This window comes from Trichechus manatus, unplaced genomic scaffold (genome assembly GCF_000243295.1).
Source record: "Trichechus manatus latirostris isolate Lorelei unplaced genomic scaffold, TriManLat1.0 scaffold00001, whole genome shotgun sequence".
NCBI lineage: Eukaryota > Metazoa > Chordata > Mammalia > Sirenia > Trichechidae > Trichechus > Trichechus manatus.
Window position 1 is genome coordinate 44182040 of NW_004443937.1, and position 21428 is coordinate 44203467.

General features: G+C 43.4%; 1 protein-coding gene across 1 annotated transcript in view; it reads right to left on the bottom strand.

The window, feature by feature from the left end:
* Positions 1-21428, bottom strand: part of ADAMTS9 (ADAM metallopeptidase with thrombospondin type 1 motif 9) — a 185860-nt gene that overhangs the window by 84662 nt on the left and 79770 nt on the right. Inside the window, exons 20-26 of the mRNA XM_004368663.1 lie at positions 15550-15760; positions 14689-14853; positions 12687-12851; positions 5732-5851; positions 2971-3075; positions 2664-2831; positions 289-558 (exon numbers count right to left, since the gene is read on the bottom strand). Of these exons, the coding sequence (XP_004368720.1) occupies positions 289-558; positions 2664-2831; positions 2971-3075; positions 5732-5851; positions 12687-12851; positions 14689-14853; positions 15550-15760 (1204 nt within the window). The remainder of the gene's footprint in view (positions 1-288; positions 559-2663; positions 2832-2970; positions 3076-5731; positions 5852-12686; positions 12852-14688; positions 14854-15549; positions 15761-21428) is intronic.

Sequence of the window (21428 nt, forward strand, 5' to 3'; positions counted from 1 at the left end):
CCCCCGGCCCCTGAAGTCAGGGCAGTTCACAGGTGCATGCAGACGGTGACACCCCCGGCCCCTGAAGTCAGGGCAGTTCACAGGTGCATGCAGACAGTATCCTGTGGCATCTTTTCAGGGACTGCAATTAACCCATTATAATTCATCCAAAACAAATGAAAATGGACTCTGTCAATCCCTTGTGACAAAAAAGATGAACCAAAGGTGTTTCCATCCTGTATTCCCCAAGCCCCGCCTCAAGTGAAAGAGAAGAAAGGACAGAAGGGAGAGACTTCAGTGGATACTCACTGCTCCCCAGGGACCGGTTCTCCACTGGTTTCCACGGAGCACGTGGGTGCGGCTCGGGTTAGCACTCCTGGGGCGATAGTCCTCATTGTGGAAAGGGTGCTGAGCCAGGCCAGGGTCTGGGGTCTGTTGAGGGCACGGTGACATGGCACAGTCCTGCTCAGTTTCTGGGATGTAGTCTGAGTCACACTCGCTCTGATCGATGACGTGGTCACTGTAGTCGACACATACCACCTGCCGGGTCGCCCTACCTTGCCCACAAGTCACGGAGCACTACAATGGACGTGCAGAAAGAGAAAGGGCCGGCGGTCATAAATTCATGAATGTGAATTTTCAGCAACTGGCCCACCATTCAGCCAGATGAGCAGGCCACAAACACCTCAGAGTCATCCCTGTTTCCTCTCTTTTCTTCCCACCCCACATGCAATTCATTAAGGAGCTCTGTCAGCTCAGTCTCCAACACAGATCCCAAATCAGACCAGTTCTCGGTCTCCGGCGTCAGCCCCCTGTCGAAGCCACCATCTTCTCTTGCCCGCACTACGGCGATGGCCTTCCAGCTGGGCTCCTCTTTACAATCTTGCCACCCCTACCCTGTTGTCTACGTATCATGAAACATGGCACCTTTTAAACAAAAGTCAGATCATGTCATTCCCTCCAACAGCTTCCCAATTCATGAAGAATAATGTCCAAAGTCCTTACCGTGGCCTCTGGCTATGTCCTATCACTCTCTACTCCCTGTGCTCCAGCCACCCCGGCCTTCTGGGTGTTTCCTGTGCACTCCAAGAACACTGCCATCTCAGGGTCTTTGGCCTGCTTATACCACGTGGACATCCACGTGGCTCACTCCCTCACTTCATTCGGGTCAGGCTCAAACTCAGGCCTCTTCTGACCACCCTATCATAAAGAGCATCCCATCTTCTCCTATGCCATTATTTATTTTTCTGTGATGGCTTTTTTGTACTCATCAGTATCTGTTGCTATAAACCAAAACTAAACTCATTGCTGTCAAGTCGATTCCAACTCATAGAGACCCTATAGGACAGAGCAGAACTGCTCCATAGGGTTTCCAAGGAGTGGCTGGTGGATTCGAACTGCCGACATTTTGGTTAGCAGCCACAGCACGCTGGAGCTTTACCCACTGCACCACCCGGACCCCATCTGATGCTATACTACACACTTATTTAGTTACTTGTTCACTGAGTGGCTCCTCCATTAGAATAGTCTCCAAGAAGGCAGGGAATGTATTATTCATTGTTCACTGCTCCTTCTACGGTAGGCTTTCACAAATATCTGGTGACTAGACAAGAATCGGATGGATGGATGGATGTTTGAATGCTCAAGGCGTGAGAGTGAGATTCTCTACCGTTTATTGAGCGCTTATTTTTTTACGAGGCATTTAACATATATAATCTCAAATAATACTCACAACAACCTTAGAAGGTAGGTCATCTCTTTGGTGCTCTTTTAACAGCAGAGGAAATTGACTTTCAAGGTCATGCACCACTAAATGTCAGTGTCTGGATTTTGGCATGGCTCTTGGACTCTGCCTTTCAAATTTTATACATATGCTGTGGTATTTATTGCGACATTAATCTGTTTTCCTTACACCCTCTCCTCACCCATCCCAAGCTTTGTATTTCCTGGACTCTGGGATTTGTGCAAGGCAGAAAGAGGAAGCTGCCTGAAGACAAAGGTTCTACTTTGATAAAAGCCCAAGTTTATTTTAGAGGCGATGAAGACCATCTCAGAAGGCGGAGGGGGAGTGGGAGAATGGTGTGTAAAAGAAGGGATATTTGGCTAGACAGGGAAGGAGACAAAGGCTGGTGAGCTCCAGAGAGGAGGAGACTCAGCCATCAATTTCCAGCAGTGCCCAAGGGGACAGTGAGACCTCAGCATCGATGGAGCTTGGTATGAACAGAAGCTGGACCCACAGCACTAGGTGAAGATTCCCACTTCTCACTCTTTCTTCAGGGAAACCAAGAGCCACTCAACTTCAAGGGGTCAAAGGAGCTTGGAAAATAAGGATGTAGGAGACACCCAGACTCCAGATAAGAGGCCCATCCCTCACCATACCTCCACCTTTGGTACTCTAAAAGCCTTCTATATTCTGATGCGATGCAAGACTGGGATTTCCCATCAGCCCAATAGGGTGGGGGCTCAAGTAGACTGTAAGTTGATTTATATATTTCTTGAAAATATGTCATTCCTTGCATACCTAAAATTCATACCAGTTGCCTATATATGGAGCAGAATAACTTAAATCATAATCTAAGCCCAGCTCTGAAAATTACCCATTGGTATCTGCCAACACTCAGTATTCATTCTCCTCTGTGCTTTCCCAAACCCCCTCCCAGCTGCAAAGAATGCACCCGCTTTACCGAGCTCCAGTCCAGGGCCTTCCACTGCCCGCAGGGGGCCACAGAGCACTCCTCCTTTGCCAGGGGTCTAGGGAGGGCTACACAGGCACTCTCATCAGCCACAGAGCCGTCTTCATCCCGGCAGCTGACATATCTCATCCGGGTCCCTTTCCCACAAGTGGCTGAGCACTGGACATTAGAGTAAAATAATGCAGATATGTTATCTGAAACAGTCAAATCCTGGATAATACCCCAGCTTCTGTAGTCATGCCAGAGACCATCTGCCTCCCCTTCCCTCCCACTCCACTGCTTCCATTCTAGTTCTTACTGGAGTCCAAGACCCAAATCGCCACTGGGTTCTTGGTACACGGTGCGTGTTTCGCCGTGTTTCTGGGGCAGCTGGGGGAGGGTGACAGGATGGTAACTCACAGTCCTAGACGTGAGAGGGAAAGAAAGAAGTCACAGTTACCTTCAAGCCAATGCACGTTTCGGTGGTCATGCTGCATAAAATTACGAGGACTAAGAATTCTAAGAGAAGACCTCAGATATCTGTGTGACTGAGCAAGTCATAAGACTTTTCTCAGCCCCAATTTCTTCAACTTTGAAACTGGATATAACGTGAGGTATTTTATGAGTGCCTTGATACAGGGCAGGTGTCTATTTACTGAATTTTGAAACTATTTTTATATACTTGTTCTTGTGGAAAGTGAAAAAAATACTGTAGAATGACATGTAAGTTGGTAAAAAGAAGGCTATCACTTTAAAATAGTTAATTTTTCTAAATCCTGAAGGTCAAATTTTGTTCTCACATTTCAGTTTGTTTTCTAATAAGATTTTGCTAATCATGAACTTGCTTCTGTTTACCTAAAGATAACTCCTGAGACCCTGAAGGTCTAATCTAGATATAAGAGGTGTATTCAATCCATCAGTGCCTGGAGTTTATGTAACATCCTTGAATCTTCCAGAGGAAAGGCCCATGATGAGTTGAGGTCATTTGTGTGTAGATAATCTTCCCGTATTTGCAGATGGGAAAAGGGAAGTACAGACCTGCTCACGGTCATTCCCACCTCAGAGGTTAGCAAATTTCTTTGATTTCATACATGTTCATTGAATGACTAAGATGTGCCAGGCACAGTGTGAAGTGCTGGGGGTTCAGAGCTGAATGTGACTGATGGGTCCTTGCCTTATGGAAGTTATAAACTGAACATGGAATTTGGTTCTGTGGCTACAGGCCTTGCCTGCTCCTCTGCCCACGGCCCAAAGAAAGCCAAGGAAACTTTTCACAAACTGAAGAAATTATCCCCACACTGCAGCCACGGGAGCTGCCCCCTAGTAAATGGATATCGTGGAATAACTTAAGAGAAGTGCGTTCTGAACCTCTAAGGGAGTAACTCATCCATGACTGTTTTAAACGTACTAGCTAACATTTCTCAGGCATTTGTCAAACTGTAACTTAGAACATTTTGATAAAATAATAAAAGTAAGGATCACACAAGTCACAAGTGCTGTCTGGTTAACTGATCAGCAGCCGGAAACACCATCGCTCATCCAGCAACAACACACGTTGAAATACCACAAACCGGGAGTGCTCGGAATGGAGGCAGTACTTCGGCTGCCTGGGGCCTCAGAACGTGAGTTCTGGGCACAGTCTGGGTTCGAATCCTGTCTTCAACAACTAGTAAAGCTGGAGAGCAAACCCCGTCTTCTCTTTACACACTGACTTTACACATACCAGGCCAAACTGAAGGCCCACAGCGTGGTGTGCTGGTAAATGATTACTGGCTGGCTCTCTTGAGAAAAAAGGAGTATGTGTGTGTGTGGATATGTGTGTATGCTCACACACACCAAACACACATACACATACGTATATATGTGTATATATATTTATTTATTATAAATTTTACTGATTTAAAGGATGCATAACACACAATCCACAAATAATAAAATATACAATTCTTTATTGTCAATTCCATACAGCCAATCGATTCTCACCGAATACTTTGGTAGATGTTTGCCGAACTCTTGAATCCATGGCTAAACCATGGTGGTAACTGCTGAACGAGTGTGATTCTGACACAAATGCTATTTTATTTGGTATTTTCGTTTATATTTAAGTGGGAGATGAAAGTGAATCAATAAAGACGTACGTCAAAACACTCATTCACCAATAACGCCAACGATTTCTTTGCCGAATCAGGTAATAGTTTCTGAAGACCAGAAGGATCTTTCCTTATTTTCTGCGCTATTCACAATGTAACACTATAAACACGAGACTCCTTGAAGTTTAATCTGCATTACTGACATTTTCTCCATCACGTTCTTAGGTCTAGACAATCAACCAAACAATAAATCGGGCCCTGAGCTGTAGCATTTGCTGCTTGCTCCCACCCTGGTCGATTTCAAGCTGCCGACCGGACGTCACTGCGTACAGATTTGGGGAAAGATGTGCAACAGCACTTTATCATGTACTGTTTTCACCATACAGGTACAATAGGTGTAAATAACCCCAGAGCACAAGTAATAGCAAAACGTAGTAAAATAATGGGAAAGTGATAAGTTTTGAGTGTTTATCATCTTCATTTTTAATGTAATTTATTAAAGGCTTATATTTTTAATTTTTAATAATGGCTATGTTTAACAATCAGCTTGCACAATTCCTGAAAACAGACCAGTTGCCTCTTGCGAGTTGGTACAAGCCAGCTCTAACACAGCACTGCTGAATATACGACACTCTTTACTAAACCCCCACGTTGAAATATGGAAAAAAAAAAAACTAAAAACTGAGTTTGAGAAAACAAAACCCAACAACCAACATTTGCCCCCAGTAAGTGTTAGAATCAAACCTACATACACTTCAAATAACCAGAAAGAACAAAACTGGTACATCAAAATATTAGATTCTAAACACAACAAATAAGTAAATCTGGACAATTTAGCCAATCAACAAATAAGTAAATTCGGACAATTTAGCTGATCAACTGGTTGCTCCACCTACATATGTGCCAATGAAAGGACTTCACCTTTGACGGAACCGCTGGCAACTGTGGACATCTTAGAGCCCACACCCGAGCCCTGGGTAAAGGACTCACCTGACTGTCCGTTGGTCTAGCTGCTGCACTGCAGTCATTGTCATCTACCACTGACTTGTAAATTCCAATGACACATTTCACTGCTCGGAGCTGGTATCCCTGTCCACAGGTGACACTGCACTGGGGAAAGAAAGAAAACAAAAGTAGACACAATTCAGCAAGTCTCCTCTCTCCCTTACGTTCCTCATAACATTTTGCAGCAGAAAAAAATTTCCATCACGGTGGGCTAGAGGGCTGGCACCCAAAGAAATGAGGTGAACGTGGACAATCCTGCTGTGTACAGATTATACCCATCAATTATCACGATGACACCTGGAATGACTTCTGCCTCCAGTGGAATGATATTTGTTAGGGTTCAACTCCATGACTGTGAATCCCTGGGAGGATGGGAGTGTGTCTCCATCATTTTTGCGGCTTTTACAGAATACCTAGTAGAGCACCATGGCCAAAATAGGTACTGAATAGAGGTTTGCGACCTGATATGACTTCTGGGAAATTATCCGGAGGAAATAATCAGAGTTCGCATCAATAATTTTGTACATGGATGCTCCTTGCCATATTGTTTATAAAGGGTCAAATTTTGGAAACCACCTAAGTGTACAGCAACCAAGAGTTAGTTAAATGCATCATGACATACAGGCAGTAAAGAAAGCAACACAGCCACCAACAGGCACATTGTTCGATATACAAAGCAGTTAAAAACAACAGATAGAGGGAGTGATGTCACGGAAACGGTAGAGTAGGAAGTTCCAAGAATTAGTCCCCCCTCTGTAGCAACCGTTAAAGGTGACAAAACTGACAGAATCAACTCTTTCAGAATTCTGAAATCTAATCAAAAACAGCAATCAGGGGAATGCTAACGAATAGAAAGGCTGGTACATGTCAGTATGGAGTGTTGTGTTCTTGCGTCACAGTATTCACTGATAATGCTGTTCTTGGATTGGAAGACACAATATTGTTAAAATGGCAATACTACCCAAAGTGTAGTACAGATTCAACATGTTGTTGTTGCTGGATGCCGTTGAGTTGGTTCTGACTCATAGCAACTCTACAGGACAGAGGAGAACTGCCCCATAGGGTTTCCAAGGAGCAGCTGGTGGATTTCAACTACCGACTTTGAGGTTTGCAGCCGAGTTCTTAACCACTATGCCACCAGGGCTCCAGACTCAACATAATCCCTATCAAAAATCTCAATAATCTTTTTTTTTTTTTTTTTTTCAGAAATGGGAAGGTTGACCCTCAAATGCATATGGCATTGCTAGAGTCCCCAGTTAGCCAAAACAATCTTCAAAAATAAGAACAAAGTTGGAGGATTCACATTTCCCAATTTAGAAACTTACTACAAACTACAGTAATCAAAACAGTGTGGTACTGTCATAACGACAGACATACAAACCAATGGTATAGAATTGAGAGTTCCAAGGGTACCAAGACCATTCAACGGGTCAACAAATGGTGCTGGGACAATGGGATTCCCAATGAAAAAGAATGAAGTTGGACTCCAATCTCAAACCTTATACAAGAATTAAATTCAAAAAAAGACCAGACTTACTGGCCTGACAGAGCCTGGAGAAACCCTGACAGTATGGCCCCAGGACACTCTTTTAGCTCAGTAATGAAGTCACTCCCGCGGTTCACCGTTCAGCCAAAGATTAGACAGCCCCATAAAACAAAATGAGACCAATGGGGCACAACAGTCCAGGGACAAGGACTGAAGGCAGGAGCGGATAGGAAAGCTGGTAATAGGGAACCCATGGTCGAGAAGGGACAGTATTGACATGTTGTGGGGTTGTTAACTATTGTCATAAAATATGTGTACTAACTGTTTAAACGAGAAACTATTTGTTCTGTAAACCTTCATCTAAAGTACAATAAAAAAAAAAAGAAATTCATAACTGATCAATAACCTAAATATAAGAGCTAAACCTTTAAAACTCTTAGAAGAAAACAGGACAAATCTTCATGACTTTGGATATGGGAATGGATTTTTAGATATAACATGAGAAGCATTAGCAACAAAAGAAAAAATAGATAAATTTGGAGTTCATTAAAATGGGAAACTTTTGTTCAACAAAGGACATTATTAAGAAAGTGAAAAGATGACCAACAGAATGGGAGAAAATATTTGCAAATTATAAATCTGATAAGGGTCTAGTATCCAACATATCTAAAGAACTTTTACAACTCAACAATACAAACGCAAGGAATCCAATTTTAAAAAGGGCATGGAACTTGAACAGACATTTCTCCAAAGAAGATAAACAAATAGCCAACAAGCAGGTGAAGAGACACTCAACATAATTAGTCGTTGTTGTTGATGTGTGCTGTAGAGTCAATTCTGACTCATAGTGACTTCATCAGATGAAGCAGAACTGCCCCATAGGTTTTCCTAGGCTGTAAATCTTTACGGGAGCTGATTGCCAGTCTTTTCTCCTGCAGAGCTGACTAGTGGATTGGAACCACCGACCTCTCAGTTAGCAGCTCAGCACTTTAACCACTGTGCCACCAAGGTTTGTCAGTCATTAGGGAAATTCAAATCAAAACCATAATGAGATACCACTTCACATCCACTAGGATGGCTACTATTAAAAAATAATAAGTGCTGGCAAGGATGTGGAAAAATCGGAATGCTTGTGCATTGCTGGTGGAAATACGAATGGCACAGCTGCTGTGGAAAGCAGCCTGGCGTTGCTCAAAAAATTAAAACTCAGAATTACCATACGACCCAGCAGTCCCAATTCAAATTCCAACAACATTCTTTACTGAAATGAAAAAACTAATCACCAACTTTAAATGGGAAGGAAAGAGTCCCCAAATAGCCAAAGAAACATCAAAGAAGAAGAACGAAGTAGAGGGCCTCACACTCCTGATCTCAAAGTATACCACACAGCTATAGTAATTAAAACGGCCTAGTACTGATTCAATGACAGACACATAGACCAGCGGAATACAACTGAGAACCAAGGAATAAATCCATCCATAGATGTGCAATGAGTTTTCCACAAGGGGTTAAAGTCTGTTCGATGGTGAAGAAACAGTCTTTTTAACAAATAGTGCTAGCAAAATTGAACTTCCACTTGCCAAAAAATGAAATAAGACCCATCCCTCATAGCATGCACAAAAACTTACTTAAAATGGATCAAAGACCTAAATGTTAAACCTAAAACTATAAAGTTCTTGGAAGAAAACGTAAGGACAAAATTATGCGACCTAATTAAAAAAAATAGATTATCAAACACAACTATAAATGCACAAACTGCAGAAGACAAATTAAACGGGGAAACCTCGTAAAAATTAAACACTTAGGCTCATCGGAAGACTTCATCAAAAGAGGAAAGAGACAGCCTACAGACCGGGAAAAAAATCTTCGGGAACGACCTACACGATAAGAGTCTAATCTCTAAAATACATAGAAAACTTCAACAACTCAACCAAAATAAAAAGACAAACAACCCAATCAAAAAAGGATATTAACAGACACTTCTCCAAAGAGGACATCCAAGTGGCCAACAAACACATGAAAAGATGCTCCCAATTTTGATGCTCGCGTCACGAGCCATTAAAAAGATGCAAATCAAAACTACAATGAGATAGCACCTCACCGCTGCTAAAATGGCACTGATAAAAAAAACAAAAATCAGAAAACAACTGTCTTACGCTGGGTTCTCTAGAGAAGCAAAACCAGTGAAGCGTATACAGATACATACATACATATATACATATACATGTAGACAGAGAGGGAGAGATAGAGATTAATGTCAAGGAAATGGCTCACACCGTTGTAGAGGTTGGCAAGTCCCAAGTCAAGAATAGGTATATATACAGAAACTGACTTTCATTGGTGGTTACCAGGGATGGGTGGGGGGGAACAGGGGGAGTCACTCTCCAGATAGTAGACACTTGTTATTTTTGGTGATGGGAAAGGTAACATTGAATGTGGATGAAATGTGCACAGCTTGATCAAGGTCAATTATCTCACTAAGAAGTACATAGGAAAAAAAGATGTTTTTGGTAAATGCTGTGGTATCTATAAATTTGCAACAACAGCAACAAGAACCAAAAAATATATGTGTCTACATGTACGTGTGTGCATGCATATATATTCATATATATAATAAAACTCATAGGGGGCACAGTTACAGATACTTCTAAGACATAACCAAACAACTCATGGGATTGTTTTTCTGGGTTTGAAGGCTTCAGACCATAGTCTCATGGGGCAACTCAATCAATTGGCATAATATAGTTTATAAAGTGTATGTTTTAGTTTGGTGAGTAGTGTCTGGGGTCTTAAAAGCGTGTGAGTGGCCATCTAGGATACAACTATTGGTCTCTACTTGTCTGGAGCAAAAGACAAAGGAGAAAACCACAGACTCAGAAAATAAACTAGTCTACAGTAACCATGGCCTCATCTACCCTGAGACCAGAGGAACTAGATGGTGCCCGGCTCCCACTACCTACCATTCTGATCAAGGCCACAATAGATGGATCCCGATGGAATGGGAGAAAAATGTGGAATAAAGCTCAAATTCTTAAAAAGTCCAGACTTACTGGACTGGTGGAGACTAGAGGATTCCCCAGGACTATCACCCTGAGACACTCTTTAAACCTTGAATGGGAACTATGCCCTGAGGTCCCCCTTTAGCTGTGTAACAGATTGGCTCAGAAAATAAAGTGGATCACCCATGAGTACTGAGCTCCTTTTAAAAAATCATCTATATGAACCCAAACGGTCAACAATTACTCTAAAGCAAAGATGAGAATGTAAGGGGGTAGGGAAACTAGATTACTAGAAATGGAACAACCAGATGGAAATAATGAGAATGTTGACATACTGTGAAAAATATAACCAATGTCACTGAGCAATTCGTGTAGAAATTGTTAAATGGCACCTAATTTGCTGTGTAAACTTTCACCAAAAGCACAATAAAATATTTTTTTTTTAAAAAAAAGAATTAACATATGATCCAGCAATTCCACTCCTAGGTATATACCCGAAACGTCTGAAAACAGGTACTCAAACAGATACTTGCACAGGGAGATTCACAGGAGTATTATTCACAACAGCCAGAAGGTACACCCCAAATGTCTATCAATAGATGAACGGATAAATTGTCATATACACACACAGTGCAACATTATTCAGCCGTCGAACGAATGAAGGACTGCTGTAACATGGATGAACCTCTGAAACGTTACGCTAAGTGAAAGAAGTCAGATACAAAGGCCACACAGTGTATGATTCCATTTATACGGAATACGCAGGACAGGTAACTCCACAGACACAAAGCAGACTGGTGGTTGCCGGGGTGGGGGCGGGGAGGGAAGAACGGGAGCAAACGCTTAATGGGTGTGGGGTTCTATCTTGGCGCGACGAAACGTTTTGGAATCCGACAGAGGCAGTGGTTGCACAGCATTATCAAAGTACTAAATACCACTAGAATTTTCACTTTAAAACGGCCAATTTTTGTTACGTGAATTTCACCTGAATTTAAAAAACACAGGTACATTCCCAATATTAGTTTTAAAAATATTGGAAGAAAATAAATAAATGTGCTAACGCTAGTAATCTCTACAGAATAGGGTTAGGAATGTGTGTGTTTTCTTTTTTCTGAATTGCGTGTTTTAAAATTACTGTAATTACCATGCATTACCCTTAAATAATATTTTAAAAATCAATTAGTGAAATACATAGTGGTGACGGCCGCACATGACGCATGTGATAATAGCACTCGACTGTACGTGAAAAATTGTTGAATCTGCAAATGTTCTGTTATATATTTTTACCAAAATAAAATTCTGTTTTTCCTAGAATTTCAAGTCTAAAGGAACAGCAAATCTTTGGCTGTAGGATGGGCTAGAATTGATCTAGTGTGGACATGGATTAAAAAAATAGGGTTATCAGTTCAAACAGGTGTTATATCCCAAATCTGGTCAGTGACCCGGAGCTATGCTCTCTTCTTTTTACTATCCCCTAAAAGCTAGGCAGGTGTCAAAAAAAGGAGGCAGGGCTTGGGTGTGTAGGTGGAGTCTCTCTGTTCACTCAGTGGTCATTCTGACTGGAGACGCTGCACACCCAGCGGGCAGGATCAGAAGAGTGCCAGCAGCAGCAGTGGGGGCTGTGATGGTGCAGTCATAAAGCTGCCCTCACTTACTGCACGCCCCCTCGGAAATGAAGACACAGCTAGAACACCACAGTGGCTGCTGTTTGTCAGGTGGAGGGAGAGCCATTCTTCCAGAGATTACGTAAGTGACAGCAGACAGCTGCTCTACCTCTCTGGGGAGCTTGAAGCGCCTCTGCTTCTATATTAGGAAGGCTTAATCCCCAGAGTTGTGGCTTCTAAAATGCAAGGCCGAGGGAGACGTCCACTCTTCCCTTTAAGAATGGTTCAAGCTAGGACTGTGGGACCAGCAGACTGGGTGAGCTGGAAATTATTCTTTTAAAGAGTGATGATTCCGCAACCTTTCCTCTAACGACGTCTGTTAGCAGAGTCTGATGGATTTGATGGAGCCATGGAGGTCAGCTTTGGAATTGTCATACCGGAAGCTAAAATATCCCTTCTGAATCCCAGGCCAGCACCTCCTGCCAAACACTCTGGTGCTGGATTGCATTTTACAGCCGACCCACAGAGGCACGCCAGAAGATAACATCAGCCAGACGCGAAATCTGTTGTGAATTTGTTCAAATGCTCGCGTGCTCAAGCTACAGTTTTAGGCCAAACGGCACAGACATGCGCGTGGGACTGTAAACGGAGTAATTAGCTCCAGGAGGGCAGGCGGCAACCCTCGGCTGCACAGCTGTGCATGCCTGACTCAGCATCACAGAGCTACAGTGCAGGCCACATGCATGGCGGTTAGATCCCGGGTTAAATACCCACCGCTGGAATGCCCCTCTCCAAGCTCTCTCCAGATAAGAAAGAAAGAATGTAGCTAAGAACCTTATCATTCAAAATACCTGTCCCCAGGGACCCGCCTGCCAGGACGCACATTCCGGCTGCTGACAGGTCTGCGTGGAGGCGGGCTTGCTCTCGGGGTCACAGCTTCTATCGTTCAATCGATCGTCGCCAAACTGACACCAGACCTGGCGGTGCTTGTTCCCTTTTCCGCAGGTGACCAAGCACTGTAACGAAAGGCGCAACTACTCAGGTCACTTGTGAACAAGGCATGTGGTTCCTGGGGTTAGTCACTGATCCACACGGAAGGGGCTCTTTTCCCACAGCACTTCCTGTCCCCTTTGCAACTGGTAAATACGACAAGGCTCACTCTTCCATTCAACCTGCTATGGGACACTGCACAAGTCATGTGATCTCTCTGCCCCTCAATTTTCTCATCTGTAAAATGGGGATAATCATAGGGTCTCCTGCAAAGGGCTATGAAAACCAAATGAAAAAAAAAATCCAAGTAAAGTGCTTAGTGTTCATTCAAAAATGTTAAATATAATCGCCACTGTCATCCATGCTCATTGTAGAAATTTAAAAAAATACAGAAAAACATGAAAGAGAAAATTATAATGATCCCAAGCCTCACTACCCAGAGAGAATCATTATTAATATTTTGCTGCTTTCTTCCCAGTCTTTTTATCTAAGGAACTTTGGAACATACTGAATTTACAGGCTAATCTCCCCACTGCATTTTATGAAGTATTCTTGCAAAGGTTTGTTGTTAATTTGTCTAGAAATCTAACAAAGCTAATCACATGCAGTGTTACTTGTCTGCCCTTTCAGAGATGTTAATAATATCCTTTGAAAATTCACATTTTATTTTATGTCAAATGTAAACAATACTGTCCTTACATGGATGGGATAAGGGCATGGATACAGTAGCTGGAGCAGGTAAGCATTTTTTCTTTCCCCACATTTCTCACTTGGCCCATAAATACGAGAACTCTTGTTCCCAGGAATCCCTGGGTGGTGACAATTAACAGGCTTGGCTGCTGATTGAAAGACTGGCAGTTTGAGTCCACTCAGACAAGCCCTGGAAGAAAGGCCTGGCGATCTACTTTCAAAAAATCAGCCACTCTAAGCTCCCTGGAGTAGAGTTCTCCTCTGACACACACGGGGTCACTGTGAGAAGGAATCGACTCCATGGCAACTGGCTTTGTCCCCTTCTACCTGCTCCCCTTGAAGGCAGGTGGAGTGAATCACTGCTTGGTGAGAACCTCACTGGGCTATGCTAACAGTGGGCACTGAACTGTACCGTCTAAGCCAGAAGGAAGCTTCACCTTCTCTCTCAGTCTCTGGCTCCACCTGTGCTAAAGCACAGAGGGACAGCCCGTGCCTCGCCAAGGAGGTGACGAGACCCACACAGAGTGAGAATCTTCAGTGGGGCCCTCTTCTCTGCAGTCCAGGCTTCAACTAGCAACCGGGTGGGTCAGTCAGATAGGCCACTCACTGGGGTCTAATTCCGTTATTTCAAAGACGAGGAAGTACGAAACCTCATTTTGACTTTGGATCTAAGCCAGTGCGGCTCTACAATTAATAAAGCCCTGGTTTCCTTTCAGGAGCCCTGGCAGTGTAGTGGTTAAGAGCTATGGCTGCTAACCAAAAAAGGCTGGCAGTTCGAATCCACCAGGTGCTCCTTGGAAACCCTATTGGACAGTTCTACTCTGTTCTACAGGGTCGCTATGAGTATGAATTGACTCGACTGCAACAGGTTTCCGGGTTTCCTTTCAGTGCGCAGCTGGGCTCAAAGCGGAGGTAAGGTGAGGAACCGGGACTCCAAAATCACCAACAGAAGCTACTGTAGTGGGTGACCGAGCCAGGCCCACCGTGCCTCTGAGGTCACCAGGGGGCAGCTCTCGTCCAGGACTACAGTCACGTGCAGACGGAGGACTGGAGCTGCTGCTTCCCCAAGGAGCGCAGGAGAAGGGGACAGCAGTAGCCTTGACCAGGCCCGGAGAGGCCCAGAATTAGTGTATCGGAGATGCCCCAGGGGAAAGAAGAGCCCTCCTGGCTCACCTCTGACCAGTCTCCCGACTTCCACCGTGGACAAGGGAACTCACTGCACCTCTGAACGACGACTTTCTCCTGGTGAGTGCATTTGCTGTCATCCAGTACATCATTTCGACTGTTGACACAGATAGCCCTTCTCCTCTGGACTCCACCATCACAGCTCTTAGAACACTGTAAGGACAAGAATTTACATGAAATTGTTGCTGAGTCTCCTTTCAAACATGTTCAGGATCCTGGCGATGCTGGCTTGTCTGTTCCAGCCCTTAAGAAACAGACACATCAACAACCTTGGCCGATTCTAGTTGTTACCTTGGGGATGCCTGTTCATGTTACTGGAGTCCCTGGGTGATGCAAAGGGTTAATGTGCCCGGCTGCTAACTGAAAGGCTGGAGGTTGGAATCTAACCAGATGTACCTCGGAAGAAAGGCCTGGAGATCAACTTCTGAAAAGTCAGCCATTGAAAACTCTTTGGAGCACAGTTCTACCGACAGGGTTGCTGTGAGTGGGCATTGACTTGACGGCAACTAGTGGTTCATGCTATCAATTTATTTACCAGGTTTATGGTTAAGTCAACATTAGTTAACTGGCATAGGAAAATAAAGCTGGAAATGGCCTGTGGGGTATGGAAAAAGTGATTGGCTCAGAGTTGTTCCACCACTCTCAATTTTCCACATGCCATGCCCATGTCAGACATTACAAATCATATTCTACAGAGCACAGATGGGATCAGGCATTATAAATCAATCATGGCACTCTTTTCCAGACAGCCTAAAGTCCACTTCTTCACACAGCTCTGCAAGGAGATGCCATCAACTAATTAGACTTGGAATCCAAGAGGAAGATTCTCTCTGAGTGACAACGACTTACTTCGGTCCAAGCAGAATACCTCCAGCCACCCGCGTTACACTCTCCCGAGCATTTCTCCCGGTTGCTGGGCCTCGGCTGGCTGCTGCAGAAGCTGTCATCAACCTTCTCGGTCTTCCCATCTAGCCTGCTATACTTGGCACAGAAGATGTCTAGCGTGCGGTAGCCCAAGCCACACTGGGCACTGCATTCACTCCTGCTGGCAACGTGCCACCTGTGCATGAACAATGGGAGAAGCCAACGTTTGTTTAAATAGACACGACAATCTCTACTTCACTGGTGAAGAGTCGAGTTCTTTCTAAACTCAAGGACCATGGAACAAAAGGCCGGTCAGTTACTAAAACCCGATTTTAAACCAAAATTTATTCCAGTACATTTTCCTGGATGCCAATGTACAGAAGTCACAGAGGGACAGCCAGGGTCTCTGTCTTTGTGAAGATACTCTCCTGATACAGCCAATCTGAAATGCAAGCAACCAAAAAGAAATTCAACAGAGCAAAAGAAAAAAGCAATTTTATGTTTAAAGGTTCATGCAACCCAGCATTTCATTTGACAGGCAGGATTCTTCAGCAGAGAACCAGCACTGGAAACTCACCTGAGGAAATCTCCCTTACGTGGGCCTGTGCTAGAAAGTGCTAAGTGAACGTTCTGTGAACGAATAAAAGATCCAATAATGTGGATTCCACTAATTGTGAATTTCAGGTGTGCTAAGCCCTGTGTACGTTATTATCTGTGAGTAAAGGCTGTATGTTCTTTGAAGACTTGGACCACATTCTATACAACTAGATTATATACTTTTAAAATTAAATTTAAATTGACGAATCTTTGTCACCTTTGGATCCCCAGTACCATAATGAGCCTTTCTTGGCACACAGTAGGTGCTCAGTATACCTTGCCAAATTGACTGGTTCTTTTAATGCCCCCAGGAACATGGTCAGTTGCTTACATAAAAATAGTAATAATAATAAAATGCTTAAACTAAATAGAATATTGTAAATAAATGAGCTTGAAACATATTTTGTTGATTAGACTTAGCGATCCAGAAAAGGATAATTTTTTTATAATCTTCATTTGATTTTACTCTTGATTGTTAATTCTCTGCTGCCCAGAAATTAAGTGGTTTGCTGACTGCCAAAGCCCCAAGAACTCTCCCATCCACACCTGCGCAGGGACAGACATCTTCAGGAAAAAAGGAGCAGTACTGGCCACACGTGTATCTTGGAATTTCTCACTACTGCCCAAAAGTAGGTCAGAGATGACTGTTTGGAAAATAAAGCGGGCTACTGAGAGTTTCTGTTAGAATGACACGGTATTTTGGGGACTTTGTTCTAACATGGAACACGTTAAACGAGAGACTGTAAAACAATTCTTTATCTCATCCTGTCAGTTAATTGGGCAGACGCTCACTTCCCTGAGGAAGTGAGGCAAAAATGGGGACCAGTTCAACAGAGGCAGCTGGAACTTTCATCTGCCCTTTGAGTCTTGTCTACCTTCTCTTTGCCTTTGTCACCATTTCCTCGTGGAAAGGTTATTTTCCATCCTGGATACGGGTGGCAGGCATCCTGTCCCCACACAAAAACACACCAGCGTCTTGGGCTGGAAAAGTATAGTAGAGTCTCCCTGGAAGCCACACAAGGCCTGGAATCTGAACAGAGGACCTTGAAGAGTCTGGGGAAAGGTTACAGCATTTCCTCAGGAAAGTTCCTGTCAAAATGCTGTCACCTTAAAGGCGCTGAGTGTCTGTTTGGGTGATGAAAACGTTTTGGAAATCGATAGTGGTGATGGTTGCATAACACTGTGAATGTAACTAACGGCACTGAATCCTATGCTTAAAAATGGTTAATACGACAAATTATATGTTACGTATATTTTACCACAGTAACATTAAAAAAATATCATCACCTGCTTCATATTCTCTCTCTGGAACTTGGTGTCATGGAAAGGTGACTCTTTCAGTGTTTCTGAGTTCATTCAGTTCATTTCGTATGACAAATGTATTTTGTTACTATATTTCAGGAAAGCATATTCCAAAGTGTTTGTTGATAAGTGAAACCTGAGAAAATATGTAGAAGTATGTCTGTGTGTGTGTGGAGGGGGGGCGGCTTGTGGAATTCAATAATTTTGAGAACCACTGGATTAAACAAGTTTCTGTATTGCAGAACTTCTCAGAGCCTTCAAAATGTTAATCAGCATTATGAATCTCCACCTGGGGAGGAGACAGTCTGCGAGGCTTCTCCAACTTACTAGCTTGCCATGGATCAAACACTGGGTTAGAAACTAGTCTGAACAATTTAAAAACTCTTTCGAGTTTGACCAGGCAGTAACAATCTTTTTCCAGTCTTCCAGTGTCACACGTAGCCACTCAGCAATAACTGTATACATTATGATCACAGCTACTGTCAGGCTAACAAGAACAACGGAACACCGTCTTTAAGGCTCGGTCATGTCTTTGTGTATTTTTCTGTGACCAACTTCACTTTTCCAGAAATTGTAAAAGCCAGTAAGATATGAGTTGGAATACTGACAGATAGACACCGTCATCTATTCAATTTCAGGCATGAGCGTGTACCTGTCTAGTTATGAGGCTTTATAAGCTCATCCTCAGCTCCTCTTTTCTCTTTTCATTTTTAACTCCTACCCCTGAGGTCTGGCACTTGTGACATTCCCTAAGCCAGGGCTGCAATTTTTCACCTTCTTGCCTGTAATCAGCCACAGGTGCTATTACCATTCCACACTGTTCTCCGATTGCTCGCCCTGTTTGGGCTCAGTAGAGTTTAAGTATTTAAAAAAGAAAAAGAAAAAAAGGCCACTTTCTCCAAAAGGGAAATTTAGAATAGCACCTTTGACATACCTACTACATGAAATGGAAAGGCTTTAAGCCCTGGCTTTATCTAGGAATTGTGACACGATTTTTAATAAAAATCAGAGGATGAGCTCTAGACTAGAGAAAGACCTGGATGTGAATGCATGACGCTCTAGTAATTATTAGCTAAGTGACCCAGGGAGTCATTTAACATCATTGAGCCTCAGCATTCTCATCTGTGAAATGGGGGAAAATAGAATCCATCTCGTGGGGCTATCAAGTGAGGCAAGGCACGTGCAGCATTGAACACGCATGGCAAGCACTCAAGTAGGTTTGACTATTCTGATTCTCTTACTATTATGATTCCCACTATTGGTGTTTTATTTTCCAATCAAGTTTCAAATTTCATACAGCACAACACGAACCATTATGCTTGAGGAGAAATCCACACGAGGTCTTCTGTGTAATGAACCCTACATAAAAGTCTTGTGGATTTGAGGCCACCTTTCAATGCATTGGAGCCCCGGTGGTGCAGTGGTTAAGAGCCCGGCTGCTAAGCAAAAGACTGGCAGTTCAAATCCACCAGCAACTCCTTGGAAACCCTATGTGGCAATTCTACTCTGTCCTGTAGGGTCACTATGAGTCGGGATCAACTAGATGGCAATGGGTTGGGTTTGGTTTGGTTTAGTTCAGTGCATTGGAGCCCTGGTGGTGTAGTGGTTAAGAGCTCAGCTGGTAACCAAAAGGTAGGCAGTTCAAATCCACCAGCTGCTCCTTGGAAACCCTATGAGGCAGTTCTATTCTGTTCTATAGGGTCGCTATGAGTCCAGAATCAACTTAACAGCAATGGGTTTGGTTTTGGGTTTTCAGTGCATTAGCCCTGTAAAGATCTCTGAATTTCTGCTTTATGTCTCAAACCGTTTGATACAGGAGAAACTTTGGAGACCATCAGATCAGCTGGCATCACAAACTAAATTGTGGCCATTTTGGAATCTGCTCAGAGTGAAAAATATTAGATTCTTTGAAGTAACAGCTCAAACATGATCTATACCCTCACACTGGTCCTCCTTGGGGGAACTCTAAGCAGGGTTCTTAAAGAATCAGTAATCTTTCTACGATCACGTTTTATTACTGGCAATGCTCTGTACTAACATGCCTTCTCTGTGATCACAACAGCATCCTGAGCGCTGCAGGCAGGAGTGCCACGGTATCTGCACTTGTCATTTGAGACACCACCCACCCCCGTGTGACTCCGCCAGTGCACAAATGACAGCTAAGGGGACCCAGGTCAGGTAGGGAGCACGGATAGGACACAAAACTCCTGGGAACTACTCCTTTTCACAAAGGAAGGAGAACTACACAGAGTAGGATCAACTAGTATCAGCCATTATTATTACTTGATTAAGAACAAGACCACCCTTCTCCTAGGGCTAAGAGCACAGGCACTTGGGTCAGATGGGCCACATGTGAACCCTGCCACTCCACCAACAAGTTCACTGACCTTGAACAATTTGCTTACCTTTCTCTATGACAATATCTATGTCATAGTATGGTTGTGATGATTAACTAGGAGTGATACATGTTAAAAAAAAAAAAAGCTCTGAGTAAATGGTGGGCTCTATTATGATTACCTTCAGAGCAGTGGAGGATACAGGGGTAATCTGATAAAAGGTAAGCTAAAAATGTCACCCTTCCCAACGTATGCAGGTTGTGACTTAGGGAATCTATCCACCGATTCAAATATTTCCTCCCTAAACTTTAGTGATTAATTCAGTTAAGCAATTAGCTAACTATTTTTCTGAAAAGAACTTTAACTAATTTAACTCCATTGGCTGAAGCAACACTCCCTCTAACAAGAATTAATACAGCCTAGTGTAAATGTCCCCTTCTAATGTCCTTTTTAATTATTTTTCTTACGAGGAACTCTGTTGATGCCTTTCGACTGGCAAATGAACGCAGGTCAGTGACACTGGGTAGTAAGGAAGTATGGCAAGGTGAAAGTGCCTGGGCTTCGAGTCACAGCTTTCAGGTCAGAACTGGCAAAGACGTGGCCTATATGCCACGACTCCTCTTCCAGCTCCCATGCAGACATTACTAACTGAACACAGCACTCCTCTCTTCTCCCAGACCCTTGAGTGGGCCTCAAAATCTTCTCTCCAGCACTACAGGCAGCCAATACCACTTGAGAGGATCTGGCATGGTCATGCAGAACCCACAAAATGCTTAAGTGTTCACTCTGCTACTTATGAATGGTGAGACCCCAGAAAGTTCCTGTATCGCCTACGTTGATCATTTTTCTTCTGTAAAAGGAGGATAAAGCACTGACTTATTTACGTATAACTGATATGCAGACTGTACACTGCAACCCCAAGCTATGAAGTCACACTCGACCTTGTAAGGCAAAGGGAAAAGTTTCAGAATTTAATTCTGTCTCAGATTCGATGCTTTTCTTAAATACAGAATTATTGAAACATCCAGACGCCTGCATACAGATTTTCTTCTGATTCCTTCCATTGTCGCAACTTTCACGGGCATGAGAGTACTTCCACTGGGTGGACACAGAACATTATGTGTACTTTGAGGAACAAGGTTTCCCCTTTGTGTTGAATTTCAAACCAAAGTTCTGTGTAAACAGTGGCTCAGTCATCATGATAGCACCTATGCAGCAAGTTGTGAGGATCAAATGAGAACTTTTCAGGGTAAACACCATACTACATACTGTGGAGCCCTGGGGGTGAAGTGGTTAAGAGCTCTGCTGCTGACCAAAAGGTCGACAGTTAAAATTCACCAGCTGCTCCTTAAAAAACCTATGGGGCAGTTCTACTCTGTCTTATACGGTCGCTACGCTTTGGAGTGGACTCGATGGCGATGAATTTTTTTTTTTAACCAGGCTCTATTAGCTATTTTTCATTCTTAGGGGAAGAACAAGAAAACTGCATGTTCAATGAAACACAAGAAAGAGGATCAGCATCCCTTCCTCTGCTCCTCACACACAAAGACCTGCCCTGAGACCCCCACAGCCCAGTGAAGACGATCAGGACCCCTGCTCCTCACACACAGAGACCTGCCCTGAGACCCC